Source organism: Cibotium barometz, chromosome 32, assembly GCF_041138505.1.
Source record: "Cibotium barometz isolate CiBa-2024 chromosome 32, ASM4113850v1, whole genome shotgun sequence".
NCBI lineage: Eukaryota > Viridiplantae > Streptophyta > Polypodiopsida > Cyatheales > Cibotiaceae > Cibotium > Cibotium barometz.
In genome coordinates this window covers 46,861,144-46,888,804 of record NC_141077.1, presented here as the reverse complement: position 1 = coordinate 46,888,804, position 27,661 = coordinate 46,861,144, and the positions used below count along the sequence as shown (strand labels likewise).

Sequence of the window (27,661 nt, the reverse complement as noted above, 5' to 3'; positions counted from 1 at the left end):
TGCCTATAGAAGTATGCATTGTATTGTTGTAAGCAAACTCTACCAGTGACAAATACTTCTCCCAATTTGATTTGCGATCAGCCACATAGCATTTCCAAAGATCAAGCACTGGTGAATTTGCAATCACACTCTGCCCATCTGTCTCTGGATGATATGCAGAAGAGAAATTCAGCTTCGTTCCCATGTTATCAAACAATGCTCACCAAAAGAGACTTGTGGTGCGAGGATCACGATCCCCCACAATTGTTTTTGGCATACCATGATGCTTGAAAACCTGTGCCATAAATATCTTTGCCATATGCTTTGGCTTTATGGTCTTTCGTACCAGAATAAAATGTGCCTGCTTATGAACCTATCCACAATAGTCCAGATGGTATCATTCCCTTGCTGCGACTTAGGAAGACCTGTGATATAATCCATGGCAATACTCTCCCAAGGCTGCTTCGGAATCGGCAACGGTTGAAGCAACCCCAGAGTCTTATGCCTGTCAAACTTAACTTTCTGGCAAACCATGCATTGGCGCACATAGTCATCTATGTCTTTACGCATTCTTTACCCATTTTTTCGCGCGTCTGCCGTTTGTTGTAGCCGTTTTTCGTGTGCCATGGATGATGGGCCACATGGCCTTGACCCTTGGATCCCTTTAGGGCCTAGGCTTTCACCTCCATGCTAGTCTCTAGAGCCTTGGCCCTTGTATAAGAACTCTCAAGGTCTCTCCCTTTCTCATCATTCAAGGCTCAAGCTCAAGCTCTCTCTCTCTCTCTCTCTTCCGCCGCCCCCCCTCTCTGTTCGCTTCCGCGGCCCTCCCTCCCGCTTGCTGTTCGCCCTGCTCGCCGCCCCCTCTGTTTGCTTCCGCCGCCCTCCCACCCGCCTGCTGACCTGTCGCCTCCGTCTCTTCGAACCTGTCGCCTCCCTCTCTCTCTTCGAACCTGCTGGCCTCCCTCCCGCCGGCTGCCCTGTTCGCCGCTTTCTCTCTCGTAGCCGTCCTCTCTGTTCGCCGCACAGCACTACTGGCAATATGCTGGCCCGCCTCTCTCTCCGCTAGGGTCTGCGCACCATTCCCCCACACACGCACCCACCCTTCCTCAGGCCCCCAAGGCAGCAACATAACTCTCTCTCTCTCGCTAGGGTCTGCGCCCCCTTCATAACTCTCTCTCTCTCTCGCTAGGATCCGCGCCTGCTTTGCCCACCCACCCTTGCTCAGGCCCCCAAGGCAGCAACATAACTCTCTCTCTCTCGCTTCTTCCATGGCTTCCCCCTTGCGCAACCCGATGAAGGCGACCTTTATGGTCACAAACAAGAGGATAACAAATGTGGAAAAGGAGATGAAGGAATGGAAGGCGGAGATGGAGGGATGGTGGAAGGAGAAAGCCAACTTTCTCCAAATGGTATTCAATGAGGGTAAGCGGTGGAAAGAGGAGAAGGAGGACCTCATAGCAGAAGTCAAAGACCTTCACGGGGAAGTCAACACGCTCAAAGGCGTAATTTCAGCTCTTCAAAGGGAGCTTGCAGAGGCTAAGGCAAATGGTGGACTTGAAGAAGGTGAAATTCAGCCATCCATGATAGAAGAGCTCAAGGTTATCAAGGAACAAGTACGGGCAATTAAGGAAGAAGAGAAGCAACACGAAGCAAAGACTTCCTCATGGGTGGAAGTCATCACCACGACTCATAGGAAGATGGATGAAGCGGAGAAGTGGATAGAGGTCGCCAAGAAGGGTAAAGGTAAGGAGATAACAACCCCTACACCTACAATCATTAACATGACTTTGGAAGAGGAACAACGAAGACGTACACGTGCTTTGCATGTGAGGATTACCGGCCTTAAAGACGGGGATAAAGTTGAAGAGGAGGTGAAAGAGCTTATGGTGTTGATGGGGATTGACAGTCCGGCACACGCAAAAGCCTGGAGAGTGGGCAAAAAAAGCAGAGGCAACGGGGAAACATCAAAGGAAAGAGCTCTCATACTTCGCTTCCCCTCTATTGAGGCGAAGGAGGAGTTCTTGAAGAGGCGACCCACTTTAAAGAATACAGGCATTTTTCTTGGTGACGATCTTACTCTTTCACAGCTTGCACATATGAAGGAAGTCATGCCAGAGATTAGGGCGGCAAGAGAAAAGGGAAAGATAGCATTTTATAGAGAAGGGAGGGTGGTCATCGTGGAGTGACGCTCTACATGACGGTGCGAGACCTATGGGACCAAATTAAAGCTGGCAGCCGCAATGGATCCCTCAGACTTGATGTAGGTGCCTTTGAGGACAGCTTTAGAGATAGAGATATAGTCTTCTACTCGGAGACTCACCAGGCCCCTGGTCAAATGATGCCACAGGTGACAGGATACAGATGGGAGACAGCTTGCAGAGTAGGGACGAGATCGGTACACAGTAGTAGAGGATCGGGGGGGTGGCAGTTCTTTTCAGGGAGGAGCTGCAACCGCTTCTACACATCGTTCGGAGAGATGATCAGGCCAGATATATGTGGGTGAGACTGAGGGCCGACACAGGCAGATTCTTGTATATTGCCATATGCTATTTTGCTCCTAGTACATCGACATATACAGCACCTAGAGGGCAGTCTCCTTTCTCTGTGCTAGATGATGACATATGGGAGTTCTCTAGGGATGGAGGCATCATCGTGTTAGGGGACTTTAATGCCCGGACGGGCAACCGCCAGACAGCCTTTTATGATACCTCACAGGAGATGCTGAGAGAGCTGGACACTCTGGATATGGGATTAGACAGACACTCATAGGATGTGGAGTGCACAGAGTATGGGAGATATTTGGTAGATATGGGAACTGCACATGGGTTGGCCATACTTAATGGCTTGCAGAGGTTTCCGTCAGCAGCTGGATTTACTTGCTTTCCACATAGACATGGTGCTAGCACAGTGGATTATGTTATGGCTATGCCGAGCTTTGTTTCATGCATTGAGGACTTCACAGTTGGATCTCGGCCCATTGGGGTAGTAGTGGATCATGCATTGTTGACATTGACCATCTCTTTTCACTTTACCACAGCTCAGAGGACACGAGGGGCAGATCACACTCGATATACTTTTACTTCAGAGACTAATGCTGTCTACAGCGATGGGATTTATAGACGTCTGTACACAGAGGAGCCAGGGAGACCTTTGGAGGAGCTGACCCATATACTGACAGAGACTTTACAAGATGCAGCGAGAGAGGCATATCCACATACTCAGCCTGGACAGAGACAGCGTTCTAGGTGTATGCCCCAGAACAGCTGGTATGATGAGGAGTGCAGAGAGACAAGAGCCCGATTGCAGTGGGAGGTTGCTTTGGGAGTCACTACTCACCGACAGTCACGTATGGCCTTCCGACGCCTTGTGCGAAGGAAGAAGCGGGCATTCCTTGCTCACCTAGAGCAGGAATTATACCAGCTGTTCTTGAGCCAGGATTCGAGGGAGGCTTGGCGTTTGTTTCATGAGTCCTCCCCTGCTTTGGCCATCACTTCTACAGAGGTCTGGGGTAGTTATGCAGCATCTCTATATACAGTTCCTGGACAGACACCTTTTCCTGACCCGCCAGCACCATGCCCACAGACATGTACTTTCTTTACCGCAGAGATGGTAAGGAAGGCCATTGATAGGATGAAGACTGGGAGAGCATATGATCATGATGGATTGGTCGCTGAGCACTTTATTCATGCGAGAGACATGTTGGCAGAGCTTCTTGCAGTGATGTTCAATCGTGCTATGTGTGAAGGCTTACCCGAGACTTGGAGTAGGTCCCCCATCGTGCCTATCTTCAAGTCAGGGGACCCTATGGAGCCAGGGAATTATCGCACTATTATGATTGGTCACCACTTGAGCAGCAGTTGAGTAGATGGGCAGAGAGAGAGGGCATTCGAGCAAAGGGACAGGCAGGGTTCAGGAGAGGTTTCTCTACTCTTGACCACATCTTGACTCTGCAGGCCATTATTGAGGAGGGCAGGTCGCATGGGCGGCGGATTTATTGTAGCTTTGTGGACTTCCGCAAAGCATTTGATACAGTGCCCAGAGCCAGATTGATGAGGCGATTACAGGAGATGGGGGTACCCACAGAGCTCATATGGGGGATTATGGCTTTATATAGATCAGTTGTTGCAGGACAGGTACGCACCCCAGAGGGGGTCTCTACTTTGGTTCACTCCACTATAGGAGTGAAGCAAGGTTGCCCGTTATCTCCTTCATTGTTTGGTATGTATGTGGATGAGGCCTATGACTACATTGAGAGATTGGGGGACAGAGGAGCCCAGCTAGCAGGTACATGGATCCCACTATTGTTATATGCTGGTGATATTGTGTTGATCTCTGACTCCCCTGAGGGTATGCAGCGTCATCTGGATGCTTTACATGAGTTTGCACATGATAGTGGATTGTCTGTCAACCTTGGCAAAACCAAGGTTATGGTGTTTAACACCACGCCACAGTGGGTTAGGCGATCAGCTTCCACATTTACATATGGGCAGGAGATTGTGGAGTATACAGATGCATATACATATCTTGGGGTAGTATTCAGTGGGCCAGTGTTTTCGATGAGGAGAGCAGCAAAGACTAGATTGACTAGAGCACATGCAGCCTTGGGTGGTTTGGAGAGGATGTGTTCGCAGGTTCAGTTTCAGGAACCTCGAACGAAACTTTGGCTTTTTGACACTCTAGTGACATCAGCTATGCTTTATGGAGTGCAAATATGGGGACCTTCAGTGGGCCATCACAGCGCAGGCGGGTGGAGAGGTATGGAGAGGCCTTTGGTATCTATGATTGCTAGGATTATTAGAGCCAAGGCCGTGGTACCTCATGAGATTATTCGAGCAGAGCTGGCGGCTGCCCCTCTGGTGATTGAGGCTCTTACGAGATCAGTCTCCTACATACATGGCTTGTGGGATCTCCCCCGAGACAGGTATGCACGCCTCGCCCTTGAGTCCTCCCGACAGTTAGCTTTACAGGGAGACACGGCTTGTTGGTACGGACAGATGACATCTTGGTTCCAGGCACATGGTTTTAGCATGGACAGATTGCCTCCCTTCCAGTATTCTCTGGAGGCACCCTCTCTCTCTCACACAGACAGAGATTACCAGACTCATCCGTCGGGATTTAGTTCAACTCGACATTAGGAGGACATGGATACAGCCGACTGAGGAGCTGGGCACGAAGATGGCTTTCTACAGAGCATTTTCTTCAGCTCACAGCAGATGGTTTTGTGATCAGACCCAGTTACATGGATGTACACTTGTCTCATGCAGTACGATGTGCTATTGGTCAGATTCGCACATCCTCACACCAGCTTGAGATTGAGATTGGCCAATATAGAGGTATACCAGCTGAGGCCAGGATATGCCGAATATGCCATGGGGAGCCAGAGACAGAGCTGCATTATATATGCCATTGTACTGCATACTATGAGATACGTGGTCGTTTCCACTGTTTATTCACCACTGTTTATTCAGAGAGGGTTTTGGACCACTTTCCAGAGTCATGGGGTACCAGGACCAGAGGTGTTTGGGATTGTTCTTGCTTGAGCTGCGGAGATATAGAGATAGCCTGCTTAGGCGCACAGAGAGCCAGACTCAGAGGCACATTACAGACTTCTTTAGTCCAGCCATCACTGCGCCAGATGGACCACAGCAGCAACAACAGGACATGGATACCGCCCACACCAGCGGTACACTGATTGATCATGCGATTGAGCTTGGGTGGTCCAGACGCCACACGACTACGGAGGAGGGCATCCCAACATAGACAGAGGTTGTAGCCGCGGATTCGGATTATTCTTGCGAGACATGCAGGACACCCAGTCAGGGTGCTGACCACAGAGGATACTGAGGAGATCCGCCAGCGTCCGATGCGGCACATATTATGAGATGGAGGCCCTCCCCTATAAGTCACACGGGATGGGAGGCATGGGATCAAGGGCCCCTATGAAAAGGCAGCCCCGTCGGCTAATCGGGATCGTTGATCCGAAAAATTAATCTCGGGATAAAAAATTAATCTCAGGATCCCGAGATTAATTTTTTATCCCGAGATTAATCTTTGACGACGTGAAATAGCGGGGAGAGAATGTGGTTGTCATCATTAAAAGTTCAGATTATTTGTAAGATATTATTCTCTTAAGAGAATATTCACATTAAATTTAGTACCTTCATTGAGTAAATGATGCCAACTACCAAATTAATCTCGGGGAAAACAGTTAATCTCGGGATCCCGAGATTAATATTTACAGTCAAAAAACGAAATCTTTTTTGATGACTTCCTTCTCCATTCCTTTTCTTTCATGTTTCATCAATCTCCATGGGGTTAATGTGAATCACAACAATGGAGCCTTTTATCTCCATTTGCTCTTAAGGTACTTCACTTCATGTTATATCTTTTTGTATTAGGTTCATAGAGGACATGGATGATCTATTTTGTGAGGAAGCTAGTGATATGTCCCTTCCCTATTCTACTGATGACTCAAGCGATGATTTAAGTGGTGATGAGTTACATAAACCCCCCACTCATAGCTTTGATGGTAGTTCAAATGGTCATAGAGTTATTGTTGATGCATTTGCTTATGTATCAAGTGTTTATTTCTACTTCAATAGAGATACAAGTATGTTAATGATAAGAGTATTGCAAGAAGATTTATCAATATCATTGGATCATCTCAAAAAGTGTAGCCCATCCCTTGATTTAAAAAAGTGACGGAGATTGAAAGATGAGATGCTTCTTGGAACAAAAGAAGATAATAGTCCTTGTCTTTGTCTCAAGGATGCACCCAATCTAAGGATTGCTCCTATCGAGGATTGGGAGAGCATTGTCTATGGAGCTCATCTTAAGGAGGGCATAAGTGCTCACCGTAATGTTAATGATACAATAGAGACAATCAAGTCAACATGGTATATTGGTACTCAAAAGCATGGTATCCCCCTATCCTACATTAAAGAGTCCATCAATGTATATGGATGTAAACGCCCAAGAAATCATACACTTCCACACTCGTGGCACCATAACATGGATCTCAACAAGGATCCTCCAAATGTAGTAGCTACGACCAAGGCTAATGTAGAGGAGCAACTCAAGAACATAATGATTGAGTACAAGGTTAGATTGATACAGACACGTTCATCAAAGACTTATGGTCCTCAAAAGACCATAGTTGACTACATATGTCATAGAGGAGGCAAGCCCCAACGACATGGAAGGAAGAAGAGGTTGCGGACATCCAAGAAATGTGATTGCACATTCAAAGTGCAAGTGGAGTACATAGAGGGTGTAGACAAAGTACATTTATTTGTGCATCCTTTTCATAAGGGTCATACACCGGGGACAAGAAGTGACCTATATAACCTTCCTGTTCATCCATCAGTGATTGAGTGTTGTGTAGAAGATTTATTTGATGTTGGAAGCTCTAGACATGTTGCACAAATCTAAAGAGAGACTTCATATGTCGAAAGCTTCTCCTCTAGATTGCATTATCTATAGGTTCTTCATGATTCCCCAAGAAATTTCTTTTTTATCATATCAAGTACGGCTTCAAGGTACTATTCTCTTCCTTTTGCTTTTACATATAAGAAGATGCAATAATTGTCTAGTTTTTAAATAGCCATACAATGCAGCTAATGTGTCCAATGACGATTGGATGTCAATGTACATGGAGGCTTTGGTGGTTCTTAAAATATATCATACTTTCTGGAAAAATTAATCTCGGATCCCGAGATTAATTTTTCCAGAAAGTGGTGCTTAGAATGTATCATATTTTCTAGAAAAATTAATCTCGAGATCTCGAGATTAATTTTTCCAGAAAGTGTGGTATATTTGAAGCATCCATTTTTGGAAAATTTGAAGCATACCATATTCATAACCATTGATTATAACCATAATCATAACCATATAACCATTTATGGAAGAAATACCATAAGTAGCAGCCATATAACCATAGAGACCATAGAGACCATAGAGACCATTGACAATACCATAACCATAACCATTGACCATAACCATAGAACCGTTGACCGTAACCATTGACCATAGAGACCACATACAAGCCATATTGGTACTTAGAATGTATCATATCATATTGGTCCTTAGAATGTATCATACCATAACCATAGAACCATAGAGACCATAACCATAACCATTGACAATACCATAACCATAAACATTGACCATAACCATATAACCATTGGCCATAACCATAACCATTGGCCATTGACAATACCATAACCATAACCATTTTAGATGATCATGTAAGAGCACTTACATATTCAATCACAAATTAATCCGTCCGTGCGCAAATTAATCTTTCTTCCTTGCTTCGGCCTTGCTTCCACGGCCTTTGAGCATGCAGTACGAGTCGATAAATGTGATGTCGCAGCTTATGTCTGTATGGCTAATATTTACGCAGCTGCTGCTGGCATGCATGAGGATGCCCAGAATATTGAAGCCATGAGAGTAAGAAATAATGCATGGAAGGAGCCAGGGAGTAGTGTGTGGAGTGATGTGAATGAAAATATTAATATATTCATGGTTAAGGATGCAAAAGCTATGCGAAGCTAGATGAAAACATGACACAGGAAGGATGTTCCTCAAGTTTGCAGTGGGCTTCACATTTTGATGGTGAAAAAGAGGAAATGCTTTGTGGGCATTGCAAGAAGCCGGCTATTCCCTCCTCTCATCTCAATGAGCCGGTACATATTTGTGCTGATTGCTATGCTTCTACATCAGTTTTATCAAATATAGAGAAGGGAAGAATTGTGGTTACAGATTCAAACCACTCTAATGGTCTTGAGAGATGTAAATTCTTTGGTAATACCAGTAAGGATCAGGTTTAAGAAGTTTAAGAGGGTTCCCTCAAGGTGCCCTCTTCTCTGTTTTTAGGAGGCATTCACTACACAAAGTTCAGGGGAGCGAGGCTTTTGTAGGGATATTAGAATAATCTTATCGAGGACCTAGCTCCTTAGTGCACTAACCAAATTCTCATCTTTGCCAAAGAAATACAATGATGGATTCTGAAATATTTTTACACCTAAGCTCTCAATTTCTATCTCCTAATTATTTTCAAGGGACTTTATCTCAACCATAAGTAGAGACTTCTATCTTGTGCAATATGTGCAATTGGAATTCTAAGATAGCTGCATCATTTCATGTTGAGAACCAAGTTTTTTCTAATAAACATGGGATCTATTAATGGCATAGGGAAAAATGTGAAGAGAGTGCTGGCTCATGCAAGGGCATTGTCTTTAGAGCTTGTAGAGAGTTGCCTCTTGAGTGTAGTGATAATGCACCTCAATCAAGGTTGTATTAAGGCCTCAAATTTTATGTTTCAAGGCGTTCATAAAATTTGTATGTTTCCTTATGTATAGTTCTTTAAAAACTTTTAAGTTTGTTTTCTTACTTCCCTTCATTTATGCTTAAAGGTTTCATGGTTTTCATTCGTTTGTAAGGTTGTTGCCTTTTTCTAAAAGCCCGATAATGCCATTTTTAAAGGTACCAAACAACCCCAAATTGGAGGTTTCCAGAAAGATTGCAAGCACATGTCCACTAACGTAGAGCAACCTCTCTCTCTCTCTCTCTCTCTCTCTCTCACACACACACACACACACACACACACGTAACCAAGTCTCCAAAAGAGCTCACTTGCGTACTCAATAATATAAACCATATTCCTGAGAAAATGAAATGACCATATAGCCTAAGTAATGACCCTAGAGGTCTGCACATAACCATAGAAACACTCAGCTGTTTTATTCCATCTATAGCAAGTGTTAGCATAACAGCCGACACCATATGAAAGCTAAAAGGACTTGATGAACAAGACTCAGCACTAGTGAGAAGGATATCAGATAAACACAAGTCTCTCAAACTATCTTTGCAATATATAAGAGTAAACTGGTCAACATGTAAATGAAGGGCAGTATCTGCAAACAAAGACTCTGAAATCAACACAAGCTCCACTTGTCTTATGTCGATTCCAGCACAAGTAGAGATCAAGGAGAGGGGTTGAAGAATTTGCAATCAGGCAAGATCCAGGGAAGATTGGCAACTTAAAGGATGAATCCGAGCCGAGTGTGTAGACACTCTTGCAAATGTGGCATGGAATTGAAAAACCAGAAAGCAGCATCAAACAGCACCAGTCATAAGACATCATGTGACAGCTCATGTCTCACTTTTTTACATCTATTCTAGCCTTGTACAGATGAGCCCACAAACTTTATTTCAATGAAGATTCACTGAATCAAAAATTCACTAAAGAAACACTGCATACAAGGTAGAATTACTTAAAAGCTGGCGTACTGCACTTTCATCTCTACCGATAGTTGACCTGTTCCCATTCTCTTCCACGATCTTGGCAAGGGCAGATGCTAGCAGTGGATGTTGACAGGAAGAAAAGCAAAAGATGAGAGAAAAGATCGTACTAAGCTTGTGCTTTGCTGTACCAAAATATGATGCACTCTCCCTCGCAATTTGCACATCTGTTGAAGCTTATAAACAGTAAATGCATAAACCTAACTGTCTTCAAGGTAAGAGATGCTTTGTTACCTAAGTTCTGTGGTTACTACTTTACAAAATCCTATCAATATTGAACCCTTCATTATTGTTATGCAAGAAACATAACTTCCTTGATCGCGGACCCTTCACTATCTTTGGTTATACAAAATCCTTACAATATTCGATGTAAGAGAGTCGAGACCATTATTGTTATGCAAGCAACATAACTTTCTTTATCACTGCTGTAGTCGAGGCTTCTTTCTTGCTTTGGCTTTCTCATTTTTCCTCTTCCTTTTCTGCTTCAAATCCATGACTTGCTTTCGCCAAAATGTCACTGCGATAGTGAGCAATTCTGGTGCTTTACTCACATCCTCTTGCAAAGACCGCAGGGATCTCTCTCGATCCTCCCATATATCATCAAGTATAGCCTCTCGATCTTCCAACCTGCTCCAGTTGCAACTAAAAGCTTTGGGGGCATAAAGTGGTTGCTCCATGGTAAGAGTGCCTGAAGGTCGCTGAGGGAGAAAGAAGTTTGGAGTTTCATCCACTTTGTTGCTGTTGAGATCAACATCCTCTTCCACTCGAGTTGCATGTAATGTCTCAGAAAGGAAGTCTCTTGAAAGCAACGATCCAAACAAGTGGGCTGCTTCAATTCGTTCTGTCTTGGTTTTGGACTTCACAAACGCCATCAATGCAGACCGCAAGCTGGTTGACATTACGACATAATCAGATGGTGACTGTAAACTTCTTATAAGAAGCCCACATTCTGAAAGCTGCAGTAAAGAGTCAAGCCAAGTGATGGTTATCTTTTCCAAAGTAGTACCATTCTCGACTTCCTGTTTGGCTACTCTACACTGCTTCAACAAGGTCTTCAGATCCAAGTCTTCCCCATCTTCTTGCAAGCCCCCCTTAAACTCCTCATCACAGAAATGATCAACCTCCTCATCTTCAGAAAAATCTGATTCGACTTCATCTTCTTCCCCTTTGTCTTCACCTACAAGGACACGAACTAGACCCTGATAAGTAACATGCTGAATATTTCCATCTTGTGTAGCGCTGGCTCTAATAGATAAGCTCTTTATTTTGATGACCAGATCTTCAAGGGCATATCCTCCATCTCTCCCAAACAATTGACAATGCTGCCACAGCAACACATGTACCCTGTGTGTGAGCCTCTGAAGGAGTGTATCCAAAAGGTCTACTGTCACCAACAAAGGACCTATTCCATAGTTAGCGTACAAGGCCATCTTTGAGCCCTGACCTTTCTTCAGGATTATCATCAGGCGCTTCTTTGGCGGGGTAACTTCATATTTCAACTGGTGAGCAGTGAGAGGCTTATCGTCCATGGCACACACCTCGTGTGTCTCCATTTTCAACAAACCCTCTTGTCTGATTTTCCAATGTTCTTTCCTTTCTGGACTAAGATCGAATTGAGGCACACCAGCATGTGAACTTAAGCCGACCTCCAGCGCCATGGCCTGAACCTGCAGAAAAACTTGTCCTAATAACAAGTATGGCCAGCAAGGGCAAGCCGTATCAGGAAGAGTGAAGATCGAAGCTATGGCCAAAGTGAATTTTGCAGAAAGACGCACGCATGCACGCAGAACCTTTTCGAATAAAGAATGCCCAAGCAATGGTAATTGAACAGGAGAATGCCAAAATCAAAAACCCTAAGAGAGAGAGAGGGGGAGAGAGAGAGAGACTTACCAGGGCTGTGGCAAAGGAAATCCCCAGATTTGCAGCAAACGCTAGCCCCCTTGATGACTATGGTTAGACCGGTGTCTTGCGCAGGAAAACCTCATTGCGACCGCCTTCTTGCACCATGTTGCCACCGCCTTCTTGCACCATGTAAGAGGTATGGAGGGTTGAGGGCAACGATCGAGAGAGAGAGAGAGAAAGAGAGAGAAAGAGAGAGAGAGAGAGAGAGAGGAGCAAAGATCGCAGATATGGCGAAAGCGAATTTTCTTGACAGACAACGAAGAAGAAAGTAATGGCTTTTGAAAATTAGAGAGAGAGAGAGAGAGAGAGAGAGAGAGAGAGGCTTTCCTCCTCTATATCTCCCACGGGGACATGCCCTCCAATTTCTTTATAACCTAGATAGGCAAGGCACGGGCTCGTTAATCCAGAAAAATTAATCTCGAACTTAAAAATTAATCTCGGGATCCCGAGAATAATTTTTAAGATCAATGGCCCCGATAAGGCGTTGGGGCCGCCTTTTCATGGGAGCCATTGATCCCATGCCTTGCACCCCGTGGGAGATATAGACGAGGGATGGAGGCACCTCCATACTGTACCCCCCCGTCCCGCATGATATTGTATCCCCTCACTGTACTCCACTCACCTCCATAGCGTACCCCCCCCTCACTATATTCACACCCTATAAGGGTTTCTGTTTACCTTCCAGTTCCAGTTTCATTTTCTAGGTGCCAGTAGTATCATCTTTATTTTTTCATTTTCTGGTTTTTTATCCAAACATTGTATCAAATCCACTTTCTCTCTCTCAAGGCTCTATCTATCTCCCAAGCCCTCAAGCTCTCTCTCTCTCTCTCTCTCTCTCTCTCTCAAGACTCTTATCTATTTCCCAAGCTCTCTCTCTATCTCTCTCTCTCTCTCTCTCTCTCTCTCTCTCTCTCTCTCTCTCTCTCTCAAGGCCTACTACCTAGGCTCTATCTATCTCTCTCTCAAGCTCTCTTTCCCTCTCTCAAGCTCTCTCTCTCTCTCTCTTTAGACTTTGCCACTTTGGCAATGAGGTCCGGAGGAAAGGAAAAGCATGAGGCTTTTGCCTTATACACCACCACCGGTGAGAACCCTACCGGTAATTCGGGGTCATGGAAATGGACGTGTAACTTTTGCGGGAAGGGTTACATAAGTAGCGTCACAAGGCTCCTTGCACATGTGTCCAAGCTTGGTGGGGAAGTGGCGCCGTGCAAGGAGATTCCCCAAGAAATTGCGGATGGTATAGTGAAGAAGTACTCGCTCATCCGCAACCAAGGCAAAGGTGGACGTGGGGGAGCTTCCATGTCCGGTACCTCCGCATCCGTGACTCCTTCGCCCATCCCATCCGGCTTCGGCTCTGTCTCAGGCAGTTCCAACTTCCAATCAAAGAGGCCAAGGGAGGAGAGCTCTCCGGTTTCGAGGCAAATCGCCATCGGTGCAAACATTAACAACCTCACCTATATGAAGGCGAAGATGAAAGGCGTGAATGAGGAGATTGCACGCACGGTGATAGATTGCAATCTCTCCTTCAATGTGCTCAAGGTTCCACAATGGCACAAAATGGTGAAGGCCATTGCGGAGGTGGGGCCATCCCATGGTGAATGGCACGGTATCACCTACCATGAGATGCGCACCACCGCGCTTGATGATGAGAGGCAAAGGATCAACGACAAACTCACACCCGTGCAGGAAGGATGGGCGAAGGATGGTTGCTCTATCCCGCACGGGTGTGAGTTTGTCGTTGGCGCACATAGTCATCTATGTCTTTACGCATTCCTGGCCAGAAGAAGTCTCTCTCCAAAGCCTGCGTAAAGACATAGTCATCTATGTCTTTACGCATTCCTGGCCAGAAGAAGTCTCTCTCCAAAGCCTGTGTAGTGGCAAGGATTCCTCTATGCCATGCAGAAGGCGGTGCATGGCATTCATCCATTACTTTCTGCCTCAAATCCTTATGTACACATAGGCGATTATGAAACATCAAATACCCATCACGTATGGAGTAATTCGGGCTGTTATACCTTGCTGAAAATCATCATCTGTATGATAAGAATTTCGCATATCTGATAAGGCCTGATGATAGGCTACTGTAATAGCACTTACTTTAGGCCTTCGGGATAGTGCATCGGCCACTACATTCTTCTTACCAGGAGTATGTAAAATCTGAAAATGAAACATAGATAGGAAGTTTGCCCATCTCATATGTTTCTCAGATAGCTTAGTCTGTGTAAGAAAATACCGTAGACTCTAATGATCAGTCTTAATGGTAAATTCAGCTCCCAAAAGATAATGCTTCCACATCGTGAGAGCATGAATCACTGCCAATAACTCCTCCTCGTAAACCTGCAAGTGGAGTTCGGCATGTTGCAACCGACGGCTCTCATATGCCATTGCATGGCCTTCTTGGTTCAACACTGCACCAATACAACTCCCACATGCATCACATTCCACTGAGAAAGGTTTATGCAAATCTGGAATGATCAACACCGGTCCAATCATGATTGCTTTCTTTTTTAACTTAAGAAAGGCATTTCGTTGCTTGTCACCCTAGTGAAAAGTAGCTTTCTTCTTTGTTAAATCATGCAAAGGTGAAGCAATCTCGGCGAAGAGCTTAATAAACCGGCGATAATATGAGCATAATCCGAGAAAACTCCTAATCTCATGTACATTCTTCAATTCGGGCCAATCTTTTATAGCCTGCAACTTGGCAAGATCCATACGTACTCCATCCTTGGATACAATATGACCAAGGTAGTGAATTTCAGCCAAGAAAAATTCACTCTTCTTTCCGTTAATGTAGAGCTTATGGCGACGAAGCTCTTCAAACACTATGGCCAAATGCTCCTTATGCTGCTCTTCATCTTTAGAGAACACAATGATGTCATCAAAGAAAGTACCTGTGAACTTTTTGTATGCTCTGAAGATACGATCCATCATACGATTAAAGATGGCATGAGCATTGGTAAGTCCAAACGAGACCACCAAGAACTCATAAAGCCCAAACTGCGTACGAAAAGCAGTTTTATGAATATCCTGAGGGGCCACCCGTATCTGATGATATCCACTCTTAAGATCAATGTGGCTAAAACATGCTGCACCCTCCAACCTATCCAAAATATCATCAATACGTGGTATCGGAAACCTGTTCTTTATCGTCACCTTGTTAAGGGCACGATAATCCATACACATCATGTACGTCCCGTCTTTCTTTTGCACCAACAACACAAGCGAGTAATAAGGAGATGAACTAGGGCGTATCAACCCTTTCTCAAGCAAGTCATTAACCTGCGCCATAATCTCTTCTTGTTGACTTGCACTCACCCTATAAGGAGGTCTATTCGAGGACGTACTCCCAGGTTTCACATCAATACGATGATCCTTCGGACGCTCAGGTGGCAACTCTCTTGGTAATGCATCCCTGAAAGAATCACCATAACCACGCAAAAAGTCTATGCGCTCTCGGGTTAGATGATCTACATTTACATTCTCATGTTCAGATTGTTCTTGTACAAAAACCAGTAAGAACAAGCTAACTTCTTCATTATTTTGGAAACCTGAACATGACTTACAATAGGTATGGTACTACCTGGAGTACCAGCTTCTATAACAAGCTCTCTACCTCTATGAACAAAGCTGATTTTCTTGGACTTATAGTCCTTCTTGGGCTCCATACGAGCATGCCAAGGCATCCCCAACAAAACATCACATCCTGTGAGAGAAGCAACTAAGAAACTTTCATGATCAAGATATCCCTGTATAAGAATTCGGAGTTTGCCAATGATCAGCGTTACATCAACTCCTTTACCCTCAAAAGCGGCATCTGCATTCATTTGAGTCCCAAAATCTGATACATCCAAACCTATGGCAGCAGCCATCTGTACCGAAATGAAATTATCTGTGAATGCATCATCAAACAAAAAGAGTGCGGGCTGATCCCTCAACTGTCCCCATGCTTTACATATTGTTGGGATTCTGCGGGCATTTGGTAAATATGTGATCCTTATTGCCACAACCAAAACATTTCCCATCACATACATAATCAAGCCTCTGCTGTTTTGACAACCCAAAATCATTGCGTTTACCCCCCCCCCCCCCCCCCCTCGGCTTCTTAGACAAGTTTCCTTTGTATCTAAGGCATCTTTCTGCTCACTTTTATAGGACTGTCCACCCTTTTTCTGGTCATAACCAGCCCGTCTCTTGCCCTTAAATGAATCTGAATTTGACTTGTTTTTAACCCACTTCATATGCAAATTTTCAGCTATGAGTGCCGAGTTTATCAACTGCTGAAGAGTCTGATTTGGGTACACTTGTAAGCTCTCTTGAATGATGGGGTGCAAACCTGATTCAAACTTCCGTTTCTTCTCCCCATTAGAAAAAGACATAAAGGGAGTAACTTTCAACAATACCTTGCAATACTTAGCTATATATGTCTGCACTGTCTCCCGTTCATCCTACTTCAACCAATCCCACTCTTTGCGTACATTCTTGGCAAAGTTTGGAGGCAAGAATTGAGCATAAAACTGAATTTTAAAGTCATCCCATGTGCAGGCAACACTTACATCCAAAAGCTTGGCCATCCACCAATCACTAGCTATCTCATTGAGATGCATACCCACATGCCTGAGTTTAGACTTTTCAGAAAAATCTTCATTGCAAAAAGCAATTTCAAACTGTCTCACAAAAGCAAGCGCCTTCGTCCATCTTACCATAGAAGTTCTCAAACTTCACATATTTGTCTCCTGACTTGAACTCTCGGCTTTTCTTTTTAGAACGAGACCTGTCTCTAGCCCCATGTCTAGGCTTAGGAGACTCATGCTTGGGTCTCTTCCCACGTACTCGAGACACGCTCCTGGAGTGGTGAGAATCTTCACTTGAAGAAATGCTCTCAGTGTGAAGATGCATAACAGTGACGAGGATCTACATCTCCTGATGTACTGGAATCTGCATGTGCTTCCACGGGGGAGTCCTTTTTGTACCTGCATCACCCAATACATCCTTCTTGCCTTTCAAATAAGATATGGCCAGCTCTTTAGGATCTTCATATCCCATCTCTGCTGCTATGGCCTCAAAGGTTGCTTCATCACTTGAACCCTTCTTTTTCTTTTCATTCAAAACCCTTTGCAAATCAGGGTCATTCTTGAGAGTCCGCAATTCAGTTTTCTACTCACCATAGCATCTAACTTGACGCTTGAGAGCCTCTAGCTTTGAAAGTACATCAGCCTGGTCAGAATATGCAGATTTAGCACACCGTTGTGCATCTGAATGCTCACCAGACCTTGCTTGCATGCTCATGTTTCACAATGTGTATGCTCAGCAAAAAGCTTTCCGTATGCCCAAAAATCGTCTTTCTCAAAGAAAAAAAGAAACCAATGCTCTGATACCACTGTCACAAACGGGCATGTGTACACGGAACCAATTCACTACCAAAACAGCATACATACATCAACCCTTCCTGGCATATACATGATTACCATCATTGTGAAACATTGCATGAGCATATACATCCTACAAACATAAACCAACTTGCACATGACACAGCACTAGGGGCTGAAGTTGGGCCACCCCCCCCCCTGAGGTATCTTTATTACCAACAGAAGTATTTATATGTACAAGATGCGGGTGCCCAGAGAGTACTCACTCTTCCAGCCGACACCAAATTTATCCAATTGTGAAAACATAGGTAAACAAATTACCTGCAACTCCTCGGTCACCAACCAGGTTGAGTGGTCACCAACCACTCCTGTTGCAACACCCTCGGTCACCAACCAAGGTTGACCGATCACCAACCACTCCTGTAGAAATACCCTCGGTCACCAACCAAGGTAGAGTGATCACCAACCACTCCTATTCTTTGATAGAGCAGTCACCAACCCTCTAACAAAGTGCTGTCCCAAACCTGCAAAACAGTAACCAGCCATGGTTTTGGCTCACTAGCCACCCACAGGTTCCACCAGATCACATCCCCAAGCCCGATACTTGTCTAGGGACATGTTTGCTCAAGTTTCATCGCAAGAAAACTCTCGCAAACCTGTAAAAACAGCCAATAATGGCCCTTACAATAGTCCGCCAGCTCCTGTTGAGGCTCTATTCACTGCGTCCAAGCCCTGTTCTCAGCAGAATAGCACAAAAACAGTCCCAACAGCCATGCACCAGCTTCTGGAAACAAATCTAACAGCCTGCAGCCCTGTAGATGCAGTCGGCCAGACCTGTAGAGAGAGAAAGAGAGAGAAATAGCAGAAGGATGGTAGAGGCGGAGTTCCCATCCATTGTATGGACTCCTTGTGCCTCCCATTGTCTAGACCTAAGCATGGAGGATGTGGGGAAGCCAGAGTGGGTGAAGAGGGTCGTTGCACAAGGCCTATCCATTGTGAATTTCTTCACAAAGAAGGTAAAGGTGCTCGCTATGTTTCGCGAGCAAAGCGACTTTGAGCTTAAGAAGCCCTCTTCCACGTGGTTTGCCTACATGTGGTTTCTCTTGGAGCGGCTATACGACGTGCAACCGAAGCTCCAGATGACTGTGGTCTCCCCGGATTTCGTCGCATGGCTAAGGGAGGAGTTGGTGACTAGTGCGGACGAGGCCCAAGCCGTTCAACGGCTATGCATGAGAGAGTCCTTTTGGCACGAGGTGCATGCCATTGTCATTGCCGGTGACTCCCTTGTATAGGTTTTTGTGCATGGCCGACATGGAGGGCTCCACATTGGGACTACTCACCCACTTCATGCGAGAGGCTCTAACAGAGATTCGTGCAACCACCGTGCTTGATGAGGACCCCGACACTCCTATGGAGGGGATTAGGTAAACCCATGTCCCATGTTTTCAAATCTTGTTTTCACATCTCTTTCTTGTTCCTTAAAGACTTAAGTGAAATTTTTGCATTCTAGGGATCCCACCGAGCCTCCACTCACTCCGCGACACGATTCGATCGTGGCGCTTGTGGAGAGGAGGTGGTGATGGATGCATAGACCTATCCATGGTCTTGCGGCCTTGTTGCATCTCGCTTACAAAGTACCAAGGCTCTTTGCCGATGAGGAACTACTTTCCGATCGGGATGCCTACTTGCCAAGGATACTTCCCATCCACGAGCAAAGAGACTTCCTCCAAGAGCTCATTCGGTATAATGATTAGAGAGGAGCCGCTTTCACGAGTCATTTGGTTATCAAATGGCTCACGTACAAAAAGTGGCTTCGAGAGTCTTGTCACAGGTGACTATTGAATATATGGTGTATACTCTAGTCTCTAGAGTCGTAACTACTAACTAGTTCTTACATTCTAATTTCTAACTCTCTTATTTTTCATAGGATTGCTCTTCGGGGGCATGTGAGAGGAACTGGAGTTCCTACTCACTCATACACACAAAGATACGAAACCGTCTCAGCACAATGCAGTTAGAGCAGCTTGTATATTGTCGTGCTAACATGCGCATGGTGGAGAAGATGCATGACATGGAGATCTCCAAACAGGTAGAGATCTCCAGAGTTCAAAGTTCAACTTATTAATAATGATTTATAAATACATGACTACAGTCTAATAATTTATAAATGTTTGAACTTTGCTTTCAGGTGAATGTCGACGAGTTCAAGTTGACAGTGGACACGCTTAAGAGTGTCCACAAGGAGCGAGATCCAAAATCCAGATGAGGCCATATGTGCCGATCTCTATAAGGAGCTAGAGGAGATTGACCGTCCAGTTTCTCGTACTCATAGAGGTCGTGTAGCTAGAGGTGGCACACAGGTAGGAGGTCGCGGATGCACTGTTCAGCGCCCTACTTCGACCCCGGTGGCTACATATGTGAGGCGTGGCTCCGGCTCGACTTCGAGGAGCACTTTAGCACCTGTTTTGCTGAAGAAGAGGCTGCTCCTATTGCAAGCATCAAAGACGATGACGAGAGCAATGTCCTTAGCGAGGGAAGTTTTGGGTTGGCCTCTGATGATGGAAGCACCCCTAGCGAGGACATTCCTTCCCCTAGTGATTTCTCTGAGGAGGACGAGTCTAGACTCTAGTGACTAGAGTCTAGACTCTAGTGACTAGAGTCTAGACTCTAGTCTCTAGAGTCTAGACTTTAGACATTTTTGTACTTAGTGTTGTGACTAGTCAGTGGTCACAACACACTTTTTTGTATTTCCTATTGTAGGCCGTAGGCCACGACTCTTATTTATGGCATGTTCAGTGTTCATTGTTCATGACTCTTGAGTTTTTGTACTAGTTTATGTCATATGACAAATTACAACTTCTCTAGACTTTGCATCTCTAAATGTGTACAAATATCTTTTTTTCAATTGTTTTTTAAAGTGGATCGTACCTCAATCGAACTTATTTTTCAAAATTTAAAAGTCCCGAACCGGTATCGTTTTTTCGTACCTTCGTTTCGTACTTGACAACTATGCTCATCACCATAAATATATGCTCACACAATGCTACCGACTAATATTCTATTGCTGCCGACCGGATATGTGTGTTGAACTGCTACCTAATGAGGGATATGATCAAGGATTAGACATGGCACTGCCTTGTGCACGTGACATCCCCTCCTACTGAGCTTGATGACGGAAATCCAACTTTTTGTCTTCGACTTTAGATGGCTGTCATGACTCATCGTCCCTTGACTGCTCTGGGATTCCAACTTTGTCATACTTCTTCCCTCGCAGCTTAACTGAATCTCCTATTTAGCCTCTAATTCCACTCCACGACTATGCATATGTTCCAATGATGTCCCTGAATGCACTGACTTATGATTGATGACTGAGGTTGATCAAGGCACCTAACTCAAGCTGCTGCTCTTGTTCCACAGAAGCCACTAAGGTACTCCTTTGAGTACCTAACTTCCATAGGCTAAATGCTGAGGGTTCACCTGATACATGCCTGACCTTCTTGATGATTCTTAACTGCTTGCGTTTACCTTGCTTGGACATGTACACCCCTTATGACAATGCCCTTGAGAACTGTGACAATGCCCTTGTGCAAGTATGACGCCCCTAGGGTGGAGGTTGGTCCTCGCGCGATGAATGTAGAGCGTGTGTGGCTTTCTAGTCCTTGCAAGACTAATAGTTTGGGTGTGGGAACATATTCTGATGTGAAGCTATGGGACTTGCAGTGCTTGGTGATGTGGCTACACCTGATGCTTTGATACCAATGTGACATAGCCAAGGCCTTCGTGCAGTTAATCACAGCCCTTAAGCACCCTATAGGAACATTAACGCAAAACGCATGAGAGAAGAGAGAGAGATATACTAGTTTCAACTTTCAATATATGTAATACGTACATGGAAAAGGTTACATGTATGCTATCCCAAAATGGGCTACTTCTATTTCTGGCTCCTACAACAGGTTCTATATGATTAAACTCCAAAGAGGAGAGATGAGAAATGAGCTCACATGCTATGTTCTTATATATGATGTTGATATGTTGGTCAGCCACAGTTGATTTGTCCTCTAACATGAAATATGTGACATAAAATGCAAACTCTTCACCATAAATACTAATAAATGCTACCAACGCCCACGCAATGCTGCCGATTGATATTCTATTGTTGTCGTCTAACTGCAGAGAATTTTAAGGGGCATGGGTGTGGCTCAAGGGAAAACAACTGAGTTGGTGTGTGACAATCAAAGTTGCAAAGAACCTCATGTTCCATGCTCACACAAAGCACATTGAAATACAGTTATCACTTTGTGCGCAAGCTAATCTTTGATGGAGTGGTCGGGCTGTGGTCTATTGCCCACGACAACAGAGAATTGTGTGGATATCTTCACAAAGGCTCTTGGGAGAGAGAAGATAGAGCAACATCTTCATCGACTTAGCATTGGACCGTAGAGGTAGTTCACTTACCAACAGTGAACATTGAGGGGTGTTGGAAATCAATGCTCTACCCTCGTCGTGTTGAACATCCAAGCGCCTCGATGTTGGCTGGTTAGGTAACAACTTATGTAGATTTGGCACCATGCCAAGTAGGATGCATGCAAGTGCAGGACAAAGAACCGCACTCTAGGATATTGTCCCGAGACACCTTGAAAACAAGGTTGTCGGGTTGGTTCATGTACCCATGTACCCAATTGAGGATGGTCAGTCGAGGTATGGTCGGCCTCGATTTGTTGAGCCTGTACCTGCAGCGTATCCACACTGAAGTGGCCATTACCAGACTGCCACTCATCACAAACCTGAGGACCTAGGAGAGAGAGTGCTGAAAGCCTGTAAACTCCATTCTCCACTCCACCTTCCCAAACCACTTGGCCTGTTGCTTTGTCCCGAAGAGCAACAAAATGCTCATCAAACTCCACCCGTACGCCAGTCTTGCAAACCTGATGCACTGACAACAGATGAAAACCAAGTGCCGAAACATACAACACCTGGGAGGAATGCTTCCCCCCTCTGCCATCGGGAACTATCTCCATCCTGCCCTCACTGTGAACTGGGATAGTGGACGTATCCCCAGTAAGAATATAACCAGAAAGTCTGCAGAGATCCTGTAAACCGGAACGGGAAGGAGTCATGTGCCTGGAAGCACCACTATCGAGAATCCACTCCCGAGTATCCGTTGCGGAGAGTCCTCCAATCTCCTCCCTGCCTGAAGAAAATGAAGCATCGGTGTCCATCACCTCCAGGTGTACAAAAGCCGAAGTCTTCATGATTGCTGCTGAGGAGTCTTCACCCTTCTCGGTCTTCTGCTTGGGACACTGCCTCCAATAGTGGCCTTTCTCGCCACAATCATTACAGGTCCTCTCTGCCTTCAGTTTCTCGCGGTCAGCGTCGGACTTCTTCTCAGAAGACTTCTCCGATGAAGCCTTCCCTTTGCCCGAGTTACGGCCTTTCGACCGTTGGCCAGTTAAGGCCTCCGAACCTCCACCCTGAGGAGGGTTCGTGAATCGTTCCTCCTGGTCCAGGACCATGGGCACAAGCTCCTCCCACGTGATGGTGCTGAGCCTGCCACTGGTAATCAAAGAGGAGTAAAATGCTGAGTACGAAGAGGGCAAGTGTGACAGCAACGTGATGGCCATGTCCTCTGACGATATCTCCTTCCCAGCCTGAAGAACTTCCTGCTGAAGAGCCTGCAGCTTGTTAATATGCTCCCGCATCGTCGACGACTTTGCAGGGCTCATAACCCGCATCTGTACTTCCAAGGAAATCCTCTTCATGGGTGATACCCTGTTGTAAAGTGAGGCCAAATGCTGCCATATACCTCTGGCCAGCGTCATGTGCTTTACATGATTGATTACCTGTGGTGTGCAGTTGAGAAAAATAAACGAACGGACCCTGGCGTTGACACGATCCCACATCTGTGTCTGGGCCTCCCGGTCCTTTTGGATCGACGGTAACTCCCCTTCCTCTATTTCCGGCCGTGGAACACCAACAACGACGAAATCGGCGAGGTCGTAAGACTCCAAAACAGATTCCATCATCACCTTCCATATGCCGTAGTTGCTCCCGTCCAACTGACGGTCCACCGGGAATGTGGGGAGTGTCGGGATCTTCACATGTCTCTCGGCCATCTCAAACAGATCTGCCATAGCGGGGATGTACTCTGAAAAGGGTGGGTGGGTGGGAACAAAGAAGAACTAAAACCTGCAAGTGACTGTCCAGCAAATCAGCCCACCTTCCTCTTGCTTCTCCTCTTCCCGATCAGCCCAAAACAGTCCACCAATCAGCCACAAAACAGTCCCCCTCTTGCTCACACAAATCCCAAGACCTATCTAGAGCCTAGGGCTCTGATACCATGTCAGAATACGCAGCGGAGATGATGACCAGATCTGGGAACACAAGAGCAAAAAACGCAGGCAGAAAAACAGCACAAGAGAGAGAGATGTAGGCGTGTAACTCTGCTCTGATATACACAAGAAGATCCCGAGAAATGATACAAATAAGGTATGGGGGCTGGGGTCCTATATATACATCCCATAGAGGGCAATCGGCCAGCAGAAAGAGTGCCCACAACTGATGAAAACCAGTCGGCCAGCAGCCCTGTAGCCCACGACTGATGAACATCCAGTCGGCCAGCACTGGAGTGCTCCTAGCATCATCTGGCAGCCCTCCCAAGCCTCAGAAAAATGGGAAAAAATAGGGGAAAAATGCGGGGAGTGAGGAAAAATGATAAAACACCTGATAAGGGCGGGCACACCCACAACAAAGGCCCTGGTGTATAAATCTAGACAGGAGATGACTTCTAACAGCTGTCCATCTACACACATGTTTGGTACACAAGACATGCTTTCGTGGGCAGCCCACCCTTGGTAAAAGTTGCTAGCCTAGCTTCCACAACATGCCTACCACCTTCTAGAGGTAAAGACAGAGGAACACTATCTTTTCAATGCAATGTCCTAAAATTCAAGGTTGGTTTCATTGCCTCTTCAGGAAGGGACTGTCCGGGTCATTGAATTCCTAGGCCAACAATGCCTAGGACTCTACCTAGCCGCGCTCACAACAGAGATCAACTATGCAAAGGCACAGATGCAGATCCTAGATACCTTACACTTCCCCATCACAAGTTTCTTTCATCCGACTAGGATGGGGACTCCCACCAACGGCCATGAGAGAGCTATGACCAAGATGCCCCTACTCCAAGGACTAGAGGCAACACTCATAGTCCATGTGCCACAAGTGCCACCCTGCCTCCCAAGTGTCTCTCTAGACGAGGCGATATAGGTGCAACAAGCTCACCGCCCAAGACCCAATAGTCCAAGGAGATGCTCCACCCAACAGCTTCAGATGATGCTAGAGCTCTTCCAAAGATATAGAAGAGCCCCTCCATAGGCAGTGGACGTGAAGAGCCTCTATAAAGTCATTGATGTCGAGGACACACTTGTTGGAGGTGGCAATCCTCGTAGCTACTCTCGGCTTATCACATGACTGGAAGTTGTGGTGGATTATCCCATATGCAAGAGCATGGGAAGTTGAAGAACCATATATAGGGTGTGGTGGCACCTTGTCATAGATATCTCGGGTTTTCGAGGAAAGCAATGGTTGGGAGATGGGAGCCCAGCAGCCGACGTTGCTCAGTGCCCTAGGGTGGTGTGCGTGCTGCTGCCGCTGCGTGACTCTGACATGGTATCAGAGCTCGGGCTATGTGGTCTTGGGTGCGGTCCTAACCTTTGTTTGATCGAGGTGCTCGAATTGAAGGAGGGTGTTGGACGTCGCAATTCTCGTAGCTACTCTCGAGTTATCGCATGACTGGAAGTTGTGGTGGATTATCCCATATGCTTGTATCATTGGAGCATTGCACCAGTACCACTTATATGGCGGTTTTTTCTTTCAGCTCTAGTTGAGTTTTTTATGTTTTTATAATGATTTTGTCACTTCATGGACACATCGTAACACTTTTGGTCTCATAGACCCTTTGGTCTTTTTTAGAGATTGATAGAACTCTCTTCTCTCTCTCTCTCTCTCTCTCTCTCAAGCACGCAACAGCACACCCACTATCTTGCAATGGAGAAAGGTGTTTATTGGATCTATGGTTGGATAGTGAACCTAAGCCTGCTAAATCTAGTCTAGATTAACCACAGTCCATAATATCTAGGCGATAGCTAATTGGATTTACCCACACAAAGTGTCTCAGTCCTCCGAGGAACAAGTAGAAACACTTTCTCCCCTTCTTTAAAAGAACAAGCATTTAACTTGTGTCTAGGGGTTCTTGGATAGGGGTTGAACATAACAAACCGTTTGTATCAAAGTTACCGTAAACCAATGTAAGAGACAAGGCAACACATGGAGCAATGTTCTGTAAGCTTTTCATGTCGCTTTCCTAAGTTTTTGGACGGGATTCAGGTATTCATCGAATGGCCCGCTTTTGGGTTTATGATTCATGCTCTCGATGACATTAGGGTGTTGATGGTCCCAAAGACATACGTTCTATCCATACTGGTTTGCACAGGTGTTCAGTAGTACAGAAGATGACAAGGCAAATCCATACAATCAACACACCGCGCATGAAAGCATCCAGGCAGCAAGACAAAATTTCACCAACTAGCAAGGCCTCATTTAGCAATGCTTCATTGACCTTGGAGGTCTCTGACCTTGCAATCATCAACATGTTGAACCAGATTGGCATCATGTGGCATCTTGAAAATGTATCATCTACCTCATCCAAATCATCTCCCATACGTTTGGAGTTGCCAGTGAGTAGCTATGTGCCTTTTCCTTTACATATAATCCAGACCCAAGCTGGTGTGTAGCTGTTACTCTCTATGTGTTCATTGTTCACTCGAGAAACCCGCTTCTAACAAGTCAAGAATGCGGTCCAGTACCAAGAGTAGGATGTCATAAAGAAATGTCATGCTGGATATCGTACATATACATGTCCAGATGTGCTGAGTCTCGATTGGCAATGCCCATCGTTATCACATCCAGGAGAAGGCATCTTTTCCTCCACAGACACGACCTCTGGGTATATATCTAAGACTCTACATGCGTCTGCAAAAGCGTAAGGACTAGAGACGAGAGCTACATACCCTTAAAAACCCTTGGAAGGCATGGCAGTTCTAAGCAGTCCCCGACGTGCATATAGGAAAGCACAGGCACAGAAAGGGTTCTACCTCTGATATGCTTAAACAGGCCCTACTGCAAGTGAGCATTTTCCGACATGGGTGCCTGCGTATCGAATCAGCCTTGTCTCGATGGACAGTGCTCACATCCAGGAGAAGGCATCATATATCAAGGTTCTATGTGTGTCTGTACAGGCGTAACGACTACAGAACCTTAAAAACCCTTGATAAGCATGGCCATACGTGCAGTATGAAGTCTTACCCTGACATGCAAGTAGGAAAGCAAGCAGAGAAGGGGTTGTTCTACCTGTAATCTGCTCGAACAGGCCAGCGCAACTTCAAGGGAATGAAGGCAAAAACTCCCGCCTTCTTGCATATCGGATCACCCTTTTCACACTCTAAACTAACGTCCGCCGGACTCTGTCCCACTTCTCACAAGCGTCCGGCGTCATGGCCAATGTATAAATGGGAGCTTGGAAGGTTATCATTGGGTGCTTATGGTCTTTGAAAGCTGGAAATTTTGAAACATCTCGGCATATGGGCCACCAGAGCAAACCATTTTTTTTTTGGGATCTTTTGTGCTCATGTGCGTATGTGCTTTCGTGCCGCTGTCAACAGCCAGCAAGTTTTGAACCCAGCACCTCCTGCATGGGACTTCAACACCTTACCGCTAGGCTGTGTCTCCATTGGCCAGAGCAACCAAATTTTGTGGTTGCCACTTTTGGAGACACTCCAAGTTCAAATTATGCACCTTGTGTGAGCAAGAGTTGTGGAAGGAGACTCCATCAAGTGTGCCATTGCAAGAAGAATTGGGACTGGATGACTTAAAAGTTAACATGAGCATTAGTTCTTTGGCCAACATTTAGTGGAGGATTTGAGGTCATTCAGATGCCTCATAAGAGTGAACAGTTGAATGGTTTGACAATAACACAATTACACACATATAAATAAGTGGATGCCAAAATTTGTGCAACTAAGCAAATGCCAAGAGAATGATGATATGATATTCAA

The 27,661-nt window shown here is 45.5% G+C and overlaps 2 protein-coding genes and 1 pseudogene across 3 annotated transcripts in view; 1 reads left to right on the top strand and 2 right to left on the bottom strand.

The window, feature by feature from the left end:
• The window catches only part of LOC147620262 (uncharacterized), a 63,866-nt gene extending 36,769 nt beyond the window's left edge, over window positions 1–27,097 (bottom strand). The window contains exon 1 of one of the 2 annotated variants that reach the window (XM_086772449.1): window positions 26,958–27,097. The gene's annotated coding sequence lies outside the window, so the exon portion shown is untranslated. The remainder of the gene's footprint in view (window positions 1–26,957) is intronic. The other variant, XM_086772448.1, reaches the window with a different exon arrangement.
• On the bottom strand, window positions 10,241–12,364 carry LOC147620264 (uncharacterized). The gene is made up of 2 exons (XM_086772735.1): window positions 12,175–12,364; window positions 10,241–11,968 (listed from the first exon to the last, which is right to left on the bottom strand). The coding sequence occupies exon 2, from the start codon at window positions 11,940–11,942 to the stop codon at window positions 10,704–10,706; it is 1,239 nt and encodes a 412-aa protein (XP_086628861.1). The 5' UTR covers window positions 11,943–11,968; window positions 12,175–12,364; the 3' UTR covers window positions 10,241–10,703.
• Window positions 18,422–19,306, top strand: LOC147620263 (uncharacterized; annotated as a pseudogene).
• Window positions 27,098–27,661: the final 564 nt, after the last annotated feature.